Consider the following 22,021-nt stretch of genomic DNA (forward strand, 5'->3'; position numbering starts at 1 on the left):
GGCCCAAGGAGGCCCATCTGGTCCAGCATCCTGTTTCACATAGTGGCCCACCAGATGCCTCTGGGGAGCCCACAGGCAAGAGGTCTGTGCATGCCCCCTCTCCTGCTGTTACTCCCCTGCAACTGGTATTTGGAGGCATCTCGCCTCTGAGGCTGGAAGTGGCCTCAGAGACACCACCAGACTAGTAGCAGCAGCTGCCACCCCTCTCTCTGGACCTGAAAGAACACAGAAGAGGCAGTGGTCTCTTCTAGAAGAGACCCCTGTGACAACTAGCAATGGTTCCACTCCTGGTGGACTCAACAGATCTGCTCCTTCTAGGGCAGAGATCCTCAGCGTTGGGCCCCCAGATGTTATTGGACTTCAACTCCCATAATCCCCAACCAAAGGCCACTGGGGCTTGGGATTCTGGGAGTTGAAGTCCACTAACAACATCTGGGGGCCCAACGCTGAGGATCCCTGTTCTAGGGGTAAGTATTTCGGAACAGGCAGAGGCGACAAGTCAAAGCCACCAGACTCAGGCCACAGGAGGGAAATAAGGATGCCACGCAGAACCACCGCCGCCGCCCCGACTCACCTAGCCGAAGCTCCCCGAAGTTGCCGCAGCCGATCTTCTTCCCTACCCGGAAGTTGGGGCCCACCATTAAGACGCCGGAGTTGGTCCCTGTTGTCCGGCTCCCGTGCGGGTTCCGGCTGCCGCCCGTCTTCGACATCCTTTTGCCCTCCTCGCTCTCCCCCTTCCCTCCTCTCTTATCAAAATCCATAAGTTTGTGATACCCCGGCCTCTCCACGGTTACGCCGCTGCCATACAATTCCCCAAATGGCCGAAACGTGAGGCGGGGCTTGGGGTGTGTGTGGGGGGGAGAGGGAATAAAGGAAGAGGAGGAGATGTCAATGCAGGACTCTTCTTGGTTAATAAACCATCACGGGCGGCGGCGGGGCGGGCACGGGGGGTGGATTGCCGCCCGCATGCGCCGGGTTAGTGGAACGGGAGTCCTCTCGCCGGATCTGCCGGGTTCCCCACCGGTGCTTCCGGCTGGCCACTCTTTGGAGAAGACGGCATTGCGGAAGGGGGCAGGGGGACGTCCAGCGACGATCCTTGGCGTCCAAGCTGGAGGTGGCGAGAACAGAAACAGATCAGGTGACTGCAGAGAACATATGCACTTAACAAAAAAAGAACAGAGACATGATTAGGCCCAGGCAGGGCTGACTCTGTAGCCAATTAATTGAATGAAAAACTTTTGATCTGGTTCAAACAGATCTAAACACGCAGTATCCTCAGTTTAATTGGACAACTCTGTTTTCCCCTTGGGTTGCAACGTTCAGCAGGGTGGGAGAGCCGGGGAAAGTATTAACTTAGTTAAGTTTTTAGTCTTAACCAATTTAAGACTATCAACTTAGCACCTACTTGCTAGGGAGGAGGCCATGCTGAACACACAGGAGTTCCTTCTAGGTAAACAGGCACAGAATTCTGCTGGTAAAAAGCTCGTCTTGAGCTCTTAAAAAGTGACCTTAATAAATCGGCCAGCAGACTGGGACATTTTAACTTTTTTTTTTTGTTTTAATTCAAACACTTATAGAAGCTACAGGTGGCAAATGCCATGTTGGAAGAGGTATTCCATGCAAAACAGGGGAAAGGGAATGCTTCTTCTATAACAATGCTTTGCTAAAACAGCCACCCGCTGCTCAAGAAAAAAGGAGTTTTCATTATAGCGGTTTTTTCTTACACACCAACTTCTGCAGATGTCACCGAGTACTGAATTAGAACCAACATGATTAATTCACTAACATATCTTCACAGTGGGTGGCAGCCCTAATTCTTTTTCAAACAAGTAGGAGTGTGCATGGTTTGGTCCGGGCACAATATAAAAGACCTCCGGACCGGTTCGGAAGTCCGGGAGGGCGGGGGCATGTAGCTTTAAGGGTGGTGGTGGTAGTACTTACCCCCCCCCGCCGCTCTTCCCCCTCCGGCGCTGGTGCGTTTTAAAATCTTCCTGGGGCGGCAGTTTCTCCCTGCCGCCATCGTCTTTCAAAGCCTTCAAAGGAGTACAGCTAGCGGCGCGCATGTACCCTGCACGGCGTGTGTGCTTGTCTCCGCCGCTGGCGCGCGCCATAATGTATGTGGAGCGCGCACACCAGCGGCGAAGACAAGCGCGCGGACCGCACAGGGCGCATGCGCGCCACTAGCTGTACTCCTTTGAAGGCTTTGAAAGACAACGACGGGGGCAGGGGTGTCAGGGAGGAACTCTGCCGCCCCAGGAAGATTTTAAAACGCACCAGCGCCAGAGGGGGAAGAGCGGCGGTGGGGGGTAAGTACTACCCCCCCTTAAAGCTACATGCCCCCCAGTGCCGGACCACGCCTCCGTGGTTCCGTGCACATCCCTACAAACAAGTGCTTATGGTAATTGCCTATGCTGAGTGGCCATCTTGAGAGGCATCCTGCCTTTTCTCTTGCACACGGGAGGGAATACCTCTTCTAAAATGGTCTGTGGCAGATGTGCAGGGGGCAAATGCCATCCTAGAAGAGGCACTCCCTGCGTCTCTCACAGGAGGGAATGCTGCTTCTAATCCCAATTGAGAAGAAACACTCACTTATCTCACACACACACAAAGGAAGAAATGCCTCTTCTAAGCATTCCACCTCTTTTCTCACACTTTACCGTGAGTTTACTGAGAGGCTTTACTGTGAGTTCAAAGTTGCCCAAAAAACAGAACACAGAAACTGGATTTAAATCGGGCTATACTCTAACTCACAATGAAAAACCAAATTGTGTGTGAAGTGCTCCCCAATAGCTTGGGGTAAATCTGGCCGATGTGTGAACGCATCCTCCCCACCCCCGCCACCCGATTCCAGAGGAGATGCAAAACTAAAAGCTGGGTGTGAAAAACTTCCTGAAAATCCAAGACACTAAGAAACCAACCTTGTCCCTCATTTGCCTAAGTTCCAGTTCTTAGTCACCCTATAGCATGACCAAGCCTTGATCTCTGCCAAGAAACACAGAAGTTGTACTAGAAAGTTTATCAGCATTGCCTTTCAAGGAAAGCACTGGTTTTATCTGGCACTTAAAAAACAAAAAATCCCTCTTTGATCCTTTCCCCCACAAAAGCCACAGCTTTTAATCCAAGTTTGAGCATCCACCTTAGAGCCTTAAAACTCATGGAAACAACCCGCAAAGAAAGAAAAAATAAAACATAAATCCATTTTTTTTTAAAGGCACACTTCTGTTAATCTGGATTAGACGAGGCTTTCCCTTCAAGAGCTAGAAAGAAAAGTCAGTCGATTCCCAGAGGATTACCACAAGGCGTGGGAGGAACAGGCCAGCTCATCCTTCCGAATTAGAGCAAGCCAAAGAATGAGAGGCGTACATGAAACAAGGAAGAGGAGCGATTAAGGGGCTCAGCTATATCGGGGTGGGGGATAGACGTGGTACAGCCCTCTCCCGGGACTGTACTACTACAGAATGCAGGCCTGAGCGCACATCCAGCGTGACTTTACCTTGGAAAGCTAGGATGTCAGGGATAAAGAGTCCAACTGCACCTTTTCGCTGCTGTCCTAAATTCCTGCCTTCTTTGGGAGAAGGCATTCATTTCTCTCCGGCACACTTCCGAAGCAGCAGCTGTGACACTTTTTTGGCACAGAAACAATACACCACGGACCGAAGCCCGAGCGTACCCAAAGTTTCCCCAGGTTTCAATCACAGAATACCTGGAAGTGATACCTTAACAAGTGCAGAACGTAAGGAGCAATGAATTCTGGGAAAACAGGACTCTTTCTCTCCCCTTTGCAATCTTAATCCCACCCCCCACAAAAAACCCACCACCACCATGAGGACACAAATATCTGACATCTTCCCATCTGTGTGTTCTCATTCCCACCCCCAACCTGTGTGCAGAATGAGGTTTCCCCCACCCTGGGCAGCAGTGTCAAGGCATGTGCATTTGGAATGGGGCCTTCCTGCTTCAACCTGAACGAGATCTAAAACTAACTGAGTGGACATAAAAAAATGTGTGTGCGAGCACACGCCTTAGAGGAAACACTGCCTCCCAAACTGGGGGGTTACTTGTTCTATTGTGCTATGTCCAACTGCAGGGTTTGAGAGCTAAAAAAAAAACCCACAAGGCTGAAAAGGTCCCCACCCCTGTGGTTCCAAGACTCCGAGACGGCACGCCGAACTAGAGAATCCAGATCCTAGCCAGAGTAAATCCAGTCTGGTTGGAGATTCATCATCTGACCTCTTCTCCTACTGGCTTTTTGGCTCTGGGCTCAGTTTAGCACCACAATTGTTTAATGCGCCGGTCACGTCTACACCAGAAGTATAAACCACTTCCAAGCCAGATTAACAGCTCCTCCCAAGGAAGGCTGGGAGATTCAGCCCCACAAGGATCTGAAATCCCAACTATTCTCGGGAGTTTCTGCCGGAAGCCTGGCAAGAAACGCACCCGGGCTCCAACTAAAGTGAAACTGGTTTCAGCGTGTGATGTAAATATAATAATTTATAACCCGGTTACAAAAAAACAGAACAAGGAATCCAAGATCTAAATACAAGGCCTTCATGACCCCTACTTTCTTCCTTGCCCCGTAAAGAAGAACAGGACAGACCAACACTCAAAACAGTACCCTCTTGTTACCCATGGATTTGTATAGATTTTGCAAGGTGTGGCCAGAGCTTCCCCCTGCCAAGAAGTCCAAACTGAAACAAAAGTCATCTGAGGAGCCTCCCAGCCTCGTTCTCCTTGAGGGTTCCAACCAGTTGCTGCACACACAACAGTCTCAGGTACGGACGAGATTTTAAGACAACACACAATGGGGTGGAGCTACAATCTTCATGCAGGTTTCCTGTCCAGGAAGAGGACATTGGGCTGGATATTTAGAATCCCACCTATTAGTCTCCAGAAGTCTTGAGCACCCACCCAGGGCCATTAGTGGAACCTCCATGGACAAAGGCAGTCTATCCCTGGATCCTAGATGCTGGAAGAAATGGTAGCTATTGCCTTCGTGCCCCCGTTCATGGGTTTCCTGGCTGGCCACTGCTGGAAACGGGGAGCCGTGATGTGTCCCCGCAGAGCAATTCTTATATTTTCGAGGTCCAGGCTGACCTGCAAAGCTGCTGAAAGTTTAGCACTTGCTATCCAGTTTTATAAACCTGATGGGTTTCTTACCCGTCTTTTCCTTTTGGTGTGTACTCGAAGCAGGCTGCAAACAACACGGAATGTGTGTGTGTGTGTGTGTGTGTGTGTGTATAGAGTCAAAAGAACAAACTGAAACGCTGGATTTCAGAAAAGTCTTCCTCTCCCAAAAAACAAAACACAAAAAAGCTGGTCAAAATCAGCCAAGCCGAACCCGCAAAGCAGCTTGGAAGGGGTCGGGGGAAAGGCCGCTTCTTTCCCCCTGATCTACTGTATTTCCTTGTTTCTCTGCCAGAGCCGGCCCAACAGGAAATGCTCCCTGAAGTGCTCCGATAAAAGACCAAAGGGTGCCGACCGGACTCCAGACGAGTCATCGGCCAGTCAGCATCGGGCCGAAACTGAAGCTGTTTGGAGGCGGAGGAAGAGGAAGATGGCTGACGAACAAAAACAAAGCCAGCTCATGCCCACATGGGATGCCTCACCGCTCTGGGAAGACACTTCTGTGAGAATGTCCCTGAGTTCACTCAGCAGAGCTGGGGAAAGATCGTAGTGCCACACGCTCATCGGACATATAAGATAGGCACTGTGTCCAAAAAAAAAAGGGGGGGGGGACGGGGACTGAACAAACCCTCCTTGCATTGCAGGCTGACAACCCGAGAGTCTCAAATGGTCGATTCCCAGAATGATTATCTTCAGCCCTTTCTGGGCCCACCTTGAAAATGTTGTACTGTATTTGCCTAAATCGAACACTCTGAATTTAAGGTGAAGGTAAAGGCGTGCCGTCGAGTCAATTTCGACTCCTGGCGCCCACAGAGCCCTGTGGTTGTCTTTGGTAGAATACAGGAGGGGTTGACCATTGCCTCCTCCCACGCAGTATGAGATGAGGCCTTTCAGCCTCTTCCTACATTGCTGCTGCCCGATAGAGGTGCTTCCCACAGCCTGGGGAACATACCAGCGGGGATTCGAACCGGCAGCCTCTGGCTCGCTAGTCAACCCCTTAAAAAGTAGCAGTTAAATACAGGTTATACCTGCATTTACTTGAAAGGAACAGGATTCTGAATTTAAGGTGATCTCCTAATTTCTAATATCAAAAAACCCGGGGGAAACCTAGCCTTGGATTCAGGTTATTACAGTAATTTCTGCTCGATCTGGGAAGGTACCTGCCCAGCTCTTGCTCCCTCTCCGTTTGCTCAAGAGTGCGGTCCGCACCCCACTCAGGACCTCCTCTTCAAAGCCCAGAGGGGCACACCACACTGCCTTATACTGAGCTGGCCTACTGGTCTTCATAGCCCAGGGTGAGCATCTCCTGCGGCTGGCTGCAACTTGCCATGTCAAAGAACTATCGCCCGTTTGCTTACCAAGTGGACCAACAGGGAAAAGAGCTGGTCTTGTGGTGGCAAGCATGACTTGTCCCCTTAGCTAAGCAGGGCCTGCCCTGGTTGCATGAGAATGGGAGACTAGAAGTGTGAGCACTGCAAGATCTTCCCCTCAGGGGATGGAGCCGCTCTGGGAAGAGCATCAAGGTCCCAAGAGCCCTCCCTGGAGGCATCTCCAAGATAGGACAAGATTTTTTAATTGAACCAACAAACTACCAAAGCATACAGGGCCGAGAGAGACTCCTGCCTGCAACCCTGGAGAAGCCGCTGCCAGTCTGGGTAGACAATACTGAGTGAGATGGAGCTACGATCCGACTCAGTATATGGCAGCTTCTTATGTTCCTATGACCATTGCTCTGATCCAGAGGGGTTCCTGAACAGTCTTACGGAGGACGGGCCTATTCTACAGTATTAAATTGGGGTGACCTAGATGGAGCCTCCATGTAAAGGAGCATTCTACCTCAGATTACCACATGGCTCAGACAAGCCACCAGGGAAAGTAGCCGTTGTCCCACCCCTGATAGTGAACTTTCTGGAGGCATCTGGTTAGCCATCATGGGACGCAGGATGAGATGAGTCGGATTTGGGACCTCTTTTTGCACTCTGAGGCAATAGGTACACTTCCCAGCCTACCTAGCTGGCCTTTTGCATCAGCTCCCACCAGGGCTTCCTCTTGCCCTGTTCCACTTCCTCTCCCATCACTGGTGTGATGGGAGAGGAAAGCAATTCTTTTCTGGTGTCTCCTGGTTCGGGTTATTTTCAGCATTACGGCTGCCACCCAACCGATACGAAGAAAGTTAGCGCATGCACCTACCCGCGAGGAAGGCAGCAGCTTTCGTTTCGAGTTCCAGCAAACTTGGGGGTTCCTCGCAAAGAATCCGAAAGCCGAGCAGAGTCTGCAGAAAGAAAGACGGCTGGCCAGAGGTCTCTCTCCTGACTGGAGCCACCTGGGAGTCCAAATAAAAGAGAAGAGACTTGCTTTAAATGTATCGGACTTCTGTTTCGGTTCCTGTAGTTTCACACAGGTCGACAGATCCTGGCTCCCAGTGCAATGAGGCAGCTTCGTCATAAGGTTTCTGGTGAAGGACCTGTTCCCCTGCAACTGAGAGGGGCTTGGTGGACGATGCCCTCTCAGCTCCAGGAGAAACTGCTGGCACCGTGCATGAACTGAGCTTGCCCGAGAAGTGCTTTGGACACCTTCTGGAGCAAAAACAAAAAACAAAAACGGGCCATTTGTGGCCGGCGTTGGAAGGTCCCTTGACAGAGGGGCTGATGCAGAAGATAATCGGTAGACACGATTGCTCCCAGGCGCCCCCTCCCCCCCCGACCCACTTCTAAATTAGTCCCTTGGTATACAGGAGAACTGCGGTGGGGCAGTAACACTGCAGAGAAAGAGTCAACTCAAATCAGACAGATTACAGCACAGAGCAGACAGGAAGACCTATGCGCGGGCAAAGTGTGCAGCAAAGAAGCCATTCTTTTCTGTGCGCATTGCATCTGCAAGCTCACGTCCAGCAGAGCTGTCTAGGGCCGTGAGGGGACTAGCACGAGCCCCTCCTCCCTTGAAATCAGAATTTAGACCCATCTAATTTCTCGCTGATTCACCTTTAACGCACATTTTTTTGCGGATAAAATCTCTCGGATTCGAGCCGAACTGGATCCCCATGGTTATTGCATAGTCTACTAGGGAGGTGTCCAGCAACACCTGGTTGTTGTATGCAGGTATGGTTGGGTTGGATCAATTTCGGTTTGTGACTCCAGAGAACATGCCCTACACTAGTGGTGTGCACAGAACCGCGGAGCTGCGGTCCGACGCTGGGCGGATGGGGGCTCTTTAAGGGCGGAGGAGGGTGCACTTACCCCTCCCGTCGCTTTCCCCCCACCGGCACTCCCGTTATTTGCCAAAACCCATGGGACGGCAGCGTACCTCCTTGCCGCCCCTCCCCCGTAGTTGCCCGGAAACGCGGACGTATTGACTGAACATGCGACTGCTGTCGTGAGTGCGCCCGCAGTGCACGCCGTGTGCGCGACGTGCACACGGGACGTGTGTGGCATGCGCGCACAACAGTGGGCCCGTGCGCAGACTATACTTCCACGTTTCCGGGCAACAACGGGGGAAGGGGCGGCAAAGAGGTCCGCTGCCGTCCCATGGGTTTTGGCAAATAACGGAGCGCTGGTGGGGGGAAAGTGGGGGGAGGGGTAAGTGCACCCTCCCCCACCCTTAAAGAGCCACGCCGCCGGCATTGGACCAGCGGAACCACCGGTTCTTCGAATCGGTTCGGAGGCCCATAAAGGACATCCAGACCAGTTCCGTGCACATCCCTACCCTATAGGTGATTGAGAGGGTGGTGGCGTCCCAACTCCAGACAGTCTTGGAAGAAGCAGATTACTTGGACACATTTCAAACTGGCTTCCAGGCGGGCTGTGCGCAGCAGGGAAGCAACCTGCCGAGAGCAGAAGGCTGTTGGTTCGAATCCCCACTGGTATGTTTCCCAGACTATGGGAAACTCCTATATCGGGCAGCAGCGATATGGGATGGTGCTGAAAGGCCTCATCTCATACTGCACGGGAGGAGGCAACGGTCAACCCCTCCTGTATTCTACCAAGAAAACCACAGGGCTCTGTGGGCGCCAGGAGTCGACACCAACTCGATGGCACAATCTTTCCCTTCCTATGGGGTGGAGACTTCTTTGGCCAGCCTGGTGGATGATCTCCAATTGGGAAGCGACAGGTCGGTCCGCTTGGATCTCTTGGCGGCTTTCAATATCTTCGGCCATGGTATCCTTCTGGAGCCCTTGAGTGGGGCTGGTCCGGTGGGGGGGTGGGGGTGGGCAGACTGCTTTGCAGAGGTTCCACTCCGACCTCTCAGGTAGATTTCAAATGGTGTCACTTGGAGATTATTGCTCTTCAAAGCGAGAGCTTTTGTATGGGGTCCCACAAGGCTCCAATCTATCTCCATTGCTTTTTAACATCTACATGAAACCGCTGGGAGAAATCATCAGGGGATTTGGAGCAGGGTGCTATCAATATGCCGATGACAGCCAGATCTATTTCTCCATGTCAGCCTCGTCAGGAGAGGGTCTTACTTTCCTAAATGCCTGCCTGGAGGCAGTAATGGTCTGGATGAGGGAGAACAAATTAAGGCTGAATCCAAGCAATTCGGAGGTACTCATTGTGGGACGTCAAGACATAGGAAAGGATTTAGATCTGCCTGTTCTGGGCGGGGTTGCACTCCCCCAGAAAGAGCATGCATGTAGTCTGGGAGTACTTCTGGAGCCAAACCTCTCTCTGATCTCTCAGGTTGAGGCAATGGCCAGGAATGCTTTTTGATCAGCTTCGGCTGATACATCAGCTACATTCATTTCTCGAGACAAACTACCTTAAAACAGTGGCGCATGTGCTGGTAACATCCAGGCTTGACTACTACAATGTGCTCTACATTGAGCAGCCTTTGTTAGTTTGGAAACTGCAACTGGTGCAGAATGCGGCTGCCAGGTTGGTCTCCAGGGCCACCAGAAAAGACCACACTACTCCTGTTTTAAAAGAACGACACTGGCTGCCAACTGGTTTCCAGGCAAAATGCAAAGTGTTGCTTATTTACTTATAAAGCCCTCAATGGCTTGGGCCCACGACATTTAAGAGAGAGCGCTGCCTTCTTCATGAACCCCTCCACCTATTAAGATCATAGGGGGAGGTCCCGTTGCAGTTGCCACCGCTCGCTTGATGGCAACCCGAAACCAAGCCTCCTCTATTTATTTGATTGCTTTTTATACCGCCCTTCTGAAAAGGCTCTAGGGTTGCCCCGGGACTCTGGAACACACTTTCAAATGATATCAGAATATCCCCATCTCTGGTTGTTTTTAAATGACTTTTGAAAACACACCTGCCTTATCAGGGTTTCAGTTTATGATGTTTTAAAGGTTTTATTTATGGCAATTTTAATCTCTATGATCTCTAGGTTTTTGGTTTTGATTGCTGTTTGTTTCAATTGTAAACCGCCCTGAGATTTTATATGGGGCAGTATATTTAGATGCCGTGATGTGTCTATACCTACAAAGATTAGAATCATTTGGACAATGGTTTTCTTCCAACACACTCTATGGATGCAAAAGCTGGACTTTTAAGAAGCAGGACAGAAAAAGCATTGGCGCTTTTGAACTTTGGTGCTGGAGAAGACTTTTGAGGAGACCACGGACAGCCAGGAAAACAAACCAATGGATCCTAGAAACCAGATTTTTCACTCGAGGCACAAATGACCAGGCTCAAACTATCACACTTTGGACACATTATGCGAAGACCCAGCTCCCTTGAGAAGTCCATCATGCTGGGAAAAGTTGAAGGAAAGAGAAGAGGACGACCAGCAGCAAGGTGGATGGACTCGATTACGACAGCAATGAATGCACCACAGAGACCTGAAAGGCCAAGTTGAAGACAGAACATCCTGGAGAGAGAATATATCTATGGGGTCGTTAAGAATCGACACCGATTTGATGGCACTTAATCAATCAATCATATAAATCTAACAGATAAATGAACCATCTGCAAGCAGCCAGTCTAATGTGCCCAAATCCTGGGTATGCCACAAAGACACGCCAGCCATTACCATAGAATCCGTGCCTCTTTGAGGAGATTTTTTTAAACCAACCAGGAACTGGAATTGGGGTCTCTTTGGCCCTGATCCACGATACTGCACAAGAGCTTGCTTAGAGTTAGAGAGCTTTAAGTGCGCGAGCGAAGCATAGAGCGATATGACCAGCGAGACGCAAATTCAAATCCTCGCATGACCACCCAGTGCTCTCCGTTCTGCCCCTCTCCCACAGCCTGACCTACTTCACAAGGCTGTTGTGAGAATAAAATGGGGAGAGGTGAACAAACATGGACAACATACCAAGCCTGTTGGAGAAACGATGGAACCAAGATGTCAGAGATGGGCCATGGGTGGAGAGCTGGTCTTGTGGTGGCGAGCATGAATGTGCCCCTTTTCTAAGCAGGGCTTGCCTTCGTTTGCATTTGGATGGTCGACTACATGCAAGCGCTGTAAAATATTCTCCTCGGGGCACAGGTAGGCAACTTTGGCTCTCCAGCTGTTAAACTACAACTCCCAATAAATTGTGGTGGGGATGATGGGAGCTGTAGTTTAAAAACAGTGGGAGAGAGGCCAACCTGTGTCTTAGGGGATGGGGTCATTGCTCAGTGGAAGAGTATCTGTTTTTCCATTAATAAGGTCCCCAGTGAGGAGAGCTGGTCTTGTGGTAGCAAGCATGAATGGTCCCCCTTGCTAAGCAGGTTCTGCCCTGGTTTGCATTTGAATGGGAGACACATGTGAGCACTGTAAGATATTCCCCTTAGGGGATGGGGTCTCTCTGGGAAAAGCATCTGCCTGCTTGCAGCCAGAAGGTTCCAAGTTCCCTCCCTGGCAGCATCTTTAGATAGGGCTGGGAAAGCCCCCGCTTGAAACCCTGGAGTTTCAAAAACCCTGCTGCCAACCTGTGTAAACAATACTGAGCTAGATGGACCAAGGGTCTGTCTGACTCAGTAGAAGGCAGCTTCCTATTATATGAAGAGCTCATGAAAACATGAGGCATACGCTCCCGTCTCAGCCATACAGGAAAATAATCCTGTTTTAGTATTTATTTTTTAAGAGAACCCTGGGTTGTCTTTAGCATAGTTGATCCTTTTCCAGTCCCAGTCCAAATGCCTGCGCGTTGACTGTGCTCGTTTCCTGCCTGGTGGCTGTTGTGTCTAAACCGTGTGCGTCTGTGTGTGTGTGTGTGTGTGTGTGTGTGTGTGTGTGTGTGTGTGTAAAAAATAAAAATAAAGCCCACTTTACAGAAAGCCAGAGTTCTGGCAGCCAGTCGGATGCTCCACTCTCCCCCACCAGCCTGACACAGAAGAATCCGATAACAGGAAGCGAGTCTGTGCCTCCCAACGACAGGACCGATACGGCCTAAGAAGCCACGAACCGTTCCGGTTTGGAGAGGCACCTACACGTGCCAGGCATGGTACAAAAAGTCAGGAGACCCAGAGCGGTGTGGGGATCCACGACTAGGAAGCCAAGGCCCCCAGCCCCACTCAACCACGAGGCTCATCCGGTCCAGTCACTCACTCCACCTAACACACCTCGCAGGGCTGTTGTAGGGTTGCCAACTCTGCCTGCAGCTGTTTCAGGAGATCCCACCACCACCACCACCACCACCACCACCACCACCACTTTAGAAGTTAATGTCTGCTGGATGGCATACAACACAGACAGAGAGATGGAGGCAGTTTCTGGTAGATCCCAGGCCAACCCAAGAGGCTTGGCAACCGTAAGTTGCTGCAAGGGTAAAGGCAGAGGGACGAACTGCGTACACCACCCTGGATTCCGGAGGATGGGTGGGATATGAATCTAAGTAGTCAAGACGCAGCACAACCACCTCTTCTCCCTTGCTGCCCCTGATGCCTGGAGCCCCCTCCCAGAGCCCCAGAGGTTTCCTGCTCCTTGACATGGCTCCACCCTTCTCCCTTGCTGCCCCTTATCCTTACAACTATCTCCCAGGAGGCCTGTGTGGTACCCTCCTTTCTTTCCGCCCCTTCCTCAAAACCCAACTTTTGTGTGTGAAGGCTTTAGCACGGCCCCCTCACCCCAATCTCCTAGACCACGTGGCTGGAATATTATCCCTGCTTACCCCACCTCCACTCCTCTCCTCTCCTCTCCTCTCCCTCCGTCATCTTCCTTGTGCCTATTTTTCTAAACTGTAAGCCCCTCGGGACAGAGTCCTCTCATCCTCGGCAAAGCACCCCAGCCACCGATTGGGCGCTGTGTTAATCAAGGAGAGGACAGAACCAGAGGAATGTGGGTCTGACAGACACTTCCAGAAGCGGGACTCAATTGTGCATTTCAACGGGCACCGTCTGGAACGCCATTTTGCAGCTGTTTCCCCAACACGTCTCCCCTCTCCTCCGCACACCCCTGCCCAGCCTTGGAACAGCCTCCATAGCAACCCTTGCAGGACGACACCTAGAAAACGCTCCCGGCCAGAGCAGCCGCGCCGAAGTTTCATGAAAGCGCCCTCTGTTCCCCCTCGCCGCCCAGACCTGCCTCCCGCTTTCCACAATTCTTGGGTTTCTCTTTCCGAGGCGAGCCATACCTGGGTGGAAAAAAAATATACACTGAGCCGTGCAATACCGAAGGGACTGGAGGCGGCACCACGGAAAATTTCTTTTGCAAGCGGGCAGCCCGGAGACTGAAAAGCAGGGAAGTTCTAAAAATACTTCTTTAAACACATAAGACACTCAGCTAGCGTCTAAATAAAATATGCACTTGCATTAGAGAAAGGAATCTGAAAAAGCAAGAAGAAAGTTGAGGTCCTCGATAGCACGAGACGAGCGTGCTGGTACTCGGGAAGGTGCAACCGGATATCTAAGCAGGAATGGTGCCTCTGCACGCCTGCCCCCACCCAAACCTTGCAGGCCCGTGCTGTCTCTTGACTATTCACCCAATCCCCTGGGGTAAGATCACCTCCAGGCGAATGAGGGTAGACTTGGATCTTCGTTCTTTTCGGCCAGGGGGTCTCAAACCCGGGTCCCCAGATGTGGCCAGACTACAACTCCCATCATCCCCAGCAGCTCATGGGGCTGGGGGTGATGGGAATTGTATTCCAGCAGCATCTGGGGGCCCAAGTTTGGGATCCCCCCCCCGATTTAGGCCAATTGTCAACCTAGGAATCCTCCATTGGTGGAACAGTAGTGTTTCTGGCAGGCACAGGAGACGTGCTTGAGCTCTGCAGTAGAGGGCTGGGTCAGCTTCTCTTCCTGGGGTTTTTCTGCCAGGTTACGGATATGCGAGGACGCTTCCTACTGAGCCGGGCTCTTGGTCCATCTGGGTCAGTACCGTCTACATAGACTGGCAGCAGATCTCCAGGGTTCTTTCTACAGAAGTTTTGTATACAGAAGATTCTTTACTAACCTTGTTTGGGGATGCTGTTGGAGACGGAAATTGGGAGAGGGGAAGCTGCCTCCTACAGAGTCAGACCCTCTGTCCACTGCGCTTGGCACTGATCGGCAGCAGCTCCCCAGCATTTCAGAGAACAGCATCCCCACCTGCAGAGGTTGCCAGGGACTGAACGTGGGACCTCCCGCGTGCCAAGCAGGGGGTCTACCACCAAACTATGGATTCTCCTGATAAACACAGGAGGCCACCTACGAGTCAGATGGTTGAGCCAACTGGCTCAGCATTGCCTGCACCGATTGGCAGCATCTTTCCCTGCCCTACTTTAAGATGCTGCCAGGGACTGAACCCAGGACCCTTCTGCTTGCAAAGCAGACCCCAGCTCCTCCAAATTAAGAACCCACCTGCAGACATGCTTTTAGTTATCAAGTAGATAGTTTAAAAACATAGTTCTCCAAAAACACAAGAGCCATAGACAAGACACCTAAACAATAATTGTGCAAGTGCAAAACACAGAGATTTATAATATCAATAAATAAAACCCAGCTTCCAACAAAATAAAACCTGTCCGCATTTTCCTTGGCTTGCACACACAAAAACATCCTTCAGTTTCAGAGAATGTCGTCAGTTTCATGAACAAGCCTGTACCTCGAATAGGCTGATACCAGTCAGACATTAAGAACTTAAGAACAGCCCGGCTGGATCAGGCCCAAGACCTCTCTTGTCCAGCGCCCTATTTCCCACAAAAGCCCACCAGAGGCCTCTGGGAAGCCCACAGGCAAGAGGTGAGGGCATGCTCTCTCTCTTGGTGTTGCTCCCCTGCAAGGAGTATTTAGGAGCATCTTGCCTCTGGTCAAGGAGGTAAGCTGTAACCACCTCCACATTTGGTGGGATACAAGAAGATTTCCAGAACGGACGCCATGCATCACTGAACTACAGTCCATAAGCAGAGAAACCGTCCCAAAAGCCACTGAGCACAGCAGCCAAAAGGTACCACCTCTGGAGTGCAAGGAAGTACCTTCAGTTTCCTTTAACCTTTCCCTCAAATTGGGGCATGTCCAGAAGCGACCCACAATCCCTGCTCCAAGCATACGACTTCTCCAGCAGCAACGCAAGATTTATAAGCTTCTGATCAATGGAAGGCTTATAAACAGGTGCAAAACATCACAGGGGTGAGATACCAACGATAGCTTCAAATAACTTTGAGTGCAAATCTCGTTCACTTTTTGTTCACTCGGGCCTTTTAAATTTTGATTTTTAAGATGGATTTTTAAAACGCTTTTAAATTGGCTTGTTATTTTGTTTGGGTTTTTTTGGTGAAGTGTTGTGATTTCATGTGTTTTATGTGTTTTTACTTGATTTTTTTAATGCTGTGTGGTGAGCCGCCCAGAGAACAATTTGTTAGGGGTGGTTAACAAAACAAAACAAAATTAAAAAACAACAACTTTATTATTAATAATTATTATTATTATTCATGCATCCTGGACTCTCACCAGGCTGTGGCAACTTCTGCTGCATTGATTCCCCACTACCACCAACAAGGGGAAAGACTATTTGTTTAACAACAATATGAAACTTTGCATGCAACGGATTCCGGCACGGTCTGTCACCCAGCAGTGCCACCATTTACTGTTACACACCCTTACGTCCCAGCTGTTTCCTCAGGGCAAGAGAATGCAATGCAATGCCAACAACTCTGTGTGTGTGTGTGTGTGTGTGTGTGTGTGTGTGTGTGTAACAGCCATCATCAGTAAGGCGTTTCGTACAAAGGCACTCTCAAGCAAGACAGACCAGTGAGCAAAATCCAATGTTTAACATAAGAACAGCCCTGCTGGATCAGGCCCAAGAAGGCCCATCCAGTCCAGCATCCTGTTTCGCACAGTGGCCCACCAGATGCCTCTGAGAAGCCCACAGGCAAGAGGTGAGGGCAGGCCCTCTCTCCTGCTGTTGCTCCCCTGCAACTGGTATTGAGAAGCATAGTGCCTCTGAGGCAGGAGGTGACCTATAGCCCTCTGACTAGTAGCCGTTGATAAACCTGTTTCACATGAATTTGTCCAAGCCCCTCTTAAAGCCATCCAAGCTAGTGGCCATCACCACATCCCATGGCAGGGAATTTCATAGATTAATTGTGCACTGTGTGAAAAAGTACTTCCTTTTGTTGGTCCTAAATTTCCCAGCCTTCAGTTTCATGGGATGACCCCTGGTTCCAGTGTTGTGAGAGAGGGAGAAAAATTTCTCTCTGTCCACTCTCTCTGCTCTCTACATGCATAATGTTATACACCTCGATCATATCTCCCTGTAGTCACCTCTTTTCCAAATTAAAGAGCCCCAGGTGTTGTAGCCTTGCCTCCTAAGGAAGGTGCTCCAGGCCCCTGATCATCTTGCTTGCCCTCTTCTGCACATTTTCCAGTTCTACAATGTCCTTCTTAAGATACGGTGACCTGAATTGCATGCAGTACTCCAAATGTGGCATGCACTGCGAATAAGTATTCTTACTTACTATTCCTACTCACATAAATTATTACGTGAGTAAGAATAGCTCCCTTGAGAAGTCCATAATGCTGGGAAAAATTGAAGGAAAGAGAAGAGGATGGACTCGATTACGACAGCAATGAATGCACCACTGAGAGACCTTAAAGGCCAAGTTGAAGACAGATCCTCCTGGAGAGAATCTGTCTATGTGGTCGCTAAGAGTCGGCACCAACTGGACGGCACTTCATCAATCAATCAAACAACAGATGAATCCTAGACCCACAATAGCAAAGTTCTGTGGTCAAAATAAATTATATACATTAAATGTATGACGCTGCTTCCTACTGAGTCAGACCCTTGGTCCATCTAGCTTGGTATTGTCTACTCTGACTGGCAGCAGCTCTGCAGAGCAGGGCTGCCCAACTTCGACCTTCCAGCCGAAAGAGAAGTTCTGGTATGCCGAAGTTTCTGGAATACAACTCCCACCATCCCCAGCGGCCAATCGCCAGCGATTGTGGGAGTTGCAGTCTTACATCTGCAGGAGGTCCAGGTTGTGCAGATCTGCTCTTGAGTCTCTCTAAGCCCTCTGTCCTTTTAAAAGGGAAATCGCCAGGACTGAACCTGGGACCTTCCGTATGCAGAGCAGGTGCCAATGGAACCTATGCTCTAGTAAATGCATTTATGGTGGCCGCCTTAGTTCACCTGTTCCTTACATGATCATCTTTCCACTAAGCAGCAGAAACAAACAGAACAGAAATCAAGGAAAGATTAAATAAATGCCACATAAAGAACCTCAGGGTCAGTGTTTGTGCTAACAGGGATTCCCAGATGTGGCTGACTACAACTCCCAGAACCCCCAGCTGCAATGGCTTTTGCTTGGGGATTCTGGGAGTTGTAGTCAACAACGCTGCTCAGGGTGGTGTATATACTGAACAAACAAGGCATCTTTTTAAAGTGGCGGTTCTCTTTACTGAGCAGGGGGAGAGCAATTGGCCCTCTCCATCCCCAGCACAGCGTCCCTCCAGGGGCTGTTGATGGTGTCTGTCTCGTGTTTCTTTTTTTTTTCAGATTATGAGCCCTTTGGGGACAAGGAGCCATTTTTATTTATTTATATCTATGTAAACCGCTTTGAGAATTTTTGTTGAAAAGCGGTATATAAATATTTGTCTTGTTCATACATTACTCCCGGCCGCCGGGCACTTCACTTGCCAGTCAAGAAACCACAGACAACCGTAACCCAAAGGACGCATGCTTTCTGTCCTTATATCTGCCGCTGAGCTCTTGAGACTGGGATGATGAGCGAAGACCTGGGGGGGTGGGAACAGATTTTCCCCCTCTTCTCACCCCACACCCCCGGTCTGAAAAAACCCTGTTCCCGCCCCCTCCCAGGTCTTCACTTCTCTATTCCACTGAAAAATATACAGAAGTAGAGAAAACAAACCCCCCCTTCCTAAAAATGCATTGGACGTCGATTCATAGCCTAATGTGGGAGTTCTCAAAGTTGGGCCCTTGGGTGTTGTTGGACTACAACTCTCATCATCCCCCTGCTACAATGGCCAGGTCACCGTAGCTGATGGGAGCTGTATTCCAAAGACATCTGGGGAGTCAAGTTTGAGAACCCCTGCCCCGATGGAGATAGGAAGCTGCCATATACTGAGTCAGACCATAGGTCCATCTCGCTCAGTATTGTCTTCACAGACTGGCAGCAGCAGCTTCTTCAAAGTTGCAGGCAGGAATCTCTCTCAGCCCTATCTTGGAGAGGCTGCCAGGGAGGGAACTTGGAACCAAGATGCTCTTCCCAGAGCGGCTCCATCCCCTGATGAGGGGAATCTCTTCCAGTGCTCACACATCTAGTCTCCCATTGAAATGCAACCAGGGCAGACCCTGCTTAGCTAAAGGGACAAGTCATGCTTGCTACCACAAGACCAGCTCTCTTCCTAACAAGCAGGATACTGGTTGAACAAAGGAGTTCCCAAGTTGTAATGGAAGTTTCTTTTCCCATATATATGTATATATATATGTGTGTGATATATATTCATATATATTTTCCATATATGTGTGTGTGTGTGTGTGTGTGTGTGTGTGTGTGTATCACCCCTGCTAACTTGGCAAAGAGGGACCTTCTAATGTGGTGATTCTCTTTATTTAGCAGGGGGAGAGTAACTGGCCCTATCCACCCCCAGCACAGTCCTCCAGTGACTGTGGCTGGTGTCTGTCTTATGTTTCTTTTCAGATTGTGAGCCCTTTGGGGACAGGGATCCATCTTATTTATATATTATTTCTCTGTGTAAACCACCATGAGCCATTTTTGGAAGGGCTGTATAGAAATTGAATGATGATGATGATGATGATGAAGAAGAAGAAGAAGAAGAGTGTGTATGTATTTATAGGCAATTCTCCATGTGCCTGTGATATAAATAGATACCTCCTCTTTGGGTGTGCTGAAGTTAAAAATCAAATAATCTAACCCAGCATTCTGCCTCCAACAGGGGACAGCCAGATGTCTTTGGGACACCCACAGGAAGGGCAGGAAGGGCAGAGCGCTTCCGGCCTTTCCCCAGCAATTGGTATTCAGAAGTAGACTTCCTCCAAATATGGAGGTTCCTTTCAGCTATAAGAAGAACGTAAGGAGAGCCCTGATGGATCAGGCCAAAGTAGGCCGTTTTGCCTGGTCTCCGCCAAGGTTCCTATGAATTAAAAAAAAATCTAGCCGAGAATCAAAGCAAAGAACAGAGACAGGAGTGAAGACAGACCTATAAACCAAGATTTTAAGTATTCAAAGAGTCAGGCAGTGTGCAAGGATGTTATAAAACATTCACCAGCGACAGCAAGGCCTTTTTCACACACCACGGCACATGAATGGACGCATGAAAGTAAAGTGAAGTGTGCAGTCAAGTGGATTTCGACTCCTGGAGCCTACAGAGCCCTGTGGTTGTCTTTGGTAGAATACAGGAGGTATTGGCCATTGCCTCCTCCCACGCAGTATGAGAGGATGGCTTCTAGCATCTTCCTATATCACTGCTGCCCGATATAGTACCAGCGGGGATTCGAACTGGCAACCTTCTGCTTGTTAGTCAAGCATTTCCCCGCTGCACCACTTAAGGTGGAAAACTGCTGTGCCTAAACTCTGCATGCCAGAGATGAGCAAACCTTTGCTCTCAGGAACACGACATAAATTAGCACCACACGCTGCAAATGTTCTCAGTCACACACCAAAACCCGGTTGCTCTGAGAGGCTTGCAACAATCTGCAATCTGTTTCCCCGGCTGCTGTCTAAAAAGGCTTGATCCTAGCAACCCAGGACGAACCCAGTTTTACACCAATGAAGAGCAATCCGAAGAATGCAACACGCAGAAGGTCCCAGGTTCCATCCATGTCAGCATCTCCAGGGAGGGCTGGGAAAGACTCCTGCCCAAAACCCTGGAGAGATGCTGCCAGTCAGAGTAGACAATATTGAGCTTGATGGACCAAAGGTCTGACTCAGTATATGGCAGCCTCCTACGGACCTAGTTTGTCCGTTACTGTATGTCAATTCCGTGCTGTGGAAAGGACTTTTCTTTGACCTTGTTGATCAACTGAAGTTGTCATTTTGTGACAACAAGGTGATGCTGCCATTTGGTACTTATCCCTTGAAAAAGCAACATAGAAATAAAACAATTTTTTTTTTTAGTGGTAGTTTTTGTCTTTCTTTTATGCCCGAAGCTGCTGTGAACATTAGAGCAGAAGGGCAGAGCTGGTTTTTTACAGCTAAATCTCAAGTGTGGGTTAATGTCTCCAGCATATACACAAGTGGATGCGCATGTACACAAAATATACTTATGCCCCACCCGACATTTCACGTACACACTCAGTAGAAGGTTAGGGCAGATCCCACAAGTGAATCTTTGGGGGGGGGGCAGCGCTTGGCTACTGCAATGCATGACTGCTGGGCTGCCCTTGGAAACTTCAATGGGTCCAAAATTCAACTTTTAATAACTCAGCTTGTTCTAGCTAACACCTCACTGGAAAAGCTCAGTGCGTACCACTTTGTGTATGAAAAACGCCACATTGACAGATTCAGGTTCAGCCTCTAGTAGCATCTCCAGGTAGGGCTGGGAAAGATCCCTGTCCGAGTCCCTGGAAAGAGGCTGCCAGCCAGAGTAGACAGCACTGAGCTAGAGGGAACGAGGGTATGACTCAGTAGGCAGCACCCTATGCACCAATGAAGGTTGACCAATGTCGCAGAAGGCTAGCAGCTTGTATTTCAACTAGTCCTGCCCAATCCAAAGGCTTCCTATCCACAGGGAACGACCCATTTTTATTCCAATGCATAAAAGCCAGAGACCCCATTGTTACGTTTGCATGGCCCCAGAAGGTCGATCCACCTCCTTTCATTCCAGGACCGGCTGCCACAGCGAAACAAGCTTAGCGTCTTTTCTTCCTGCCTTCAAAGTTTTAGATAGACTGGAAATATCGCTTTCAACCAAACTTCTTCTGTTCCACTTTAACAACTAACAATCCTCGTGAAAAGGCAACGACCCACAGTGATTCAGCAGAGGACAAGTCAGAAAGAACTGGTAAAAGAAGAAAGAGGAGCAGAAAACGGAGAGGTCAAACTCTCGGATCACGTCCACACAGGAGATTCAGTCCTGATTCAACGGCAAAGTACAAAAAGTCTCCTAGAGAAGGTTTCTAAAAGAAAGCTTTTGTAGGGAGTGGTTAAGAGAATGAATTCCAGACCCAAGCTGCGAACTTGCAAGCATACCTTAAATAGAGATGGGCCTACCTTACAGGGACGTTGGAAGAACCAAGATAATATCAAGCACTATGGATACTCAGAAAGCATAATGTAAAATGCTTATACGCTGCTGCTAATACATATCAATATAGCCTCAGTGTCACCCACCCCTACCTAGAGATTTTATTTATTTTATTGTTAAATTTTTATACTGCCTTTCATTAAAACAATCTCAAGGCGGTTTGCAAGACATTTAAAACAATATAAAACTATAAAATCTGCACAACAGAAATTATATTGGAATATAAAAATACCTATCTAATTAAAAAGTTGATGTGCCTACGATTGAAATGTATCACTTTCCGACCACTTAAAGGTAAACTTGTGCCGTCGAGGACTCCC

General features: G+C 49.4%; 1 protein-coding gene across 2 annotated transcripts in view; it reads right to left on the minus strand.

Moving 5' to 3' along the window:
• CSNK1G2 (casein kinase 1 gamma 2) overlaps positions 1 to 22,021 on the minus strand; it is a 65,616-nt gene that overhangs the window by 34,832 nt on the left and 8,763 nt on the right. The window contains exons 2-3 of one of the 2 annotated variants that reach the window (XM_053299263.1): positions 7,315 to 7,447; positions 575 to 1,108 (exon numbers count right to left, since the gene is read on the minus strand). In XM_053299263.1, the coding sequence (XP_053155238.1) occupies positions 575 to 761 (187 nt within the window). In that variant the 5' untranslated portion in view covers positions 762 to 1,108; positions 7,315 to 7,447. The remainder of the gene's footprint in view (positions 1 to 574; positions 1,109 to 7,314; positions 7,448 to 22,021) is intronic. The other variant, XM_053299262.1, reaches the window with a different exon arrangement.

Source organism: Hemicordylus capensis, chromosome 2, assembly GCF_027244095.1.
Source record: "Hemicordylus capensis ecotype Gifberg chromosome 2, rHemCap1.1.pri, whole genome shotgun sequence".
NCBI classification, from domain to species: Eukaryota; Metazoa; Chordata; class Lepidosauria; order Squamata; family Cordylidae; genus Hemicordylus; species Hemicordylus capensis.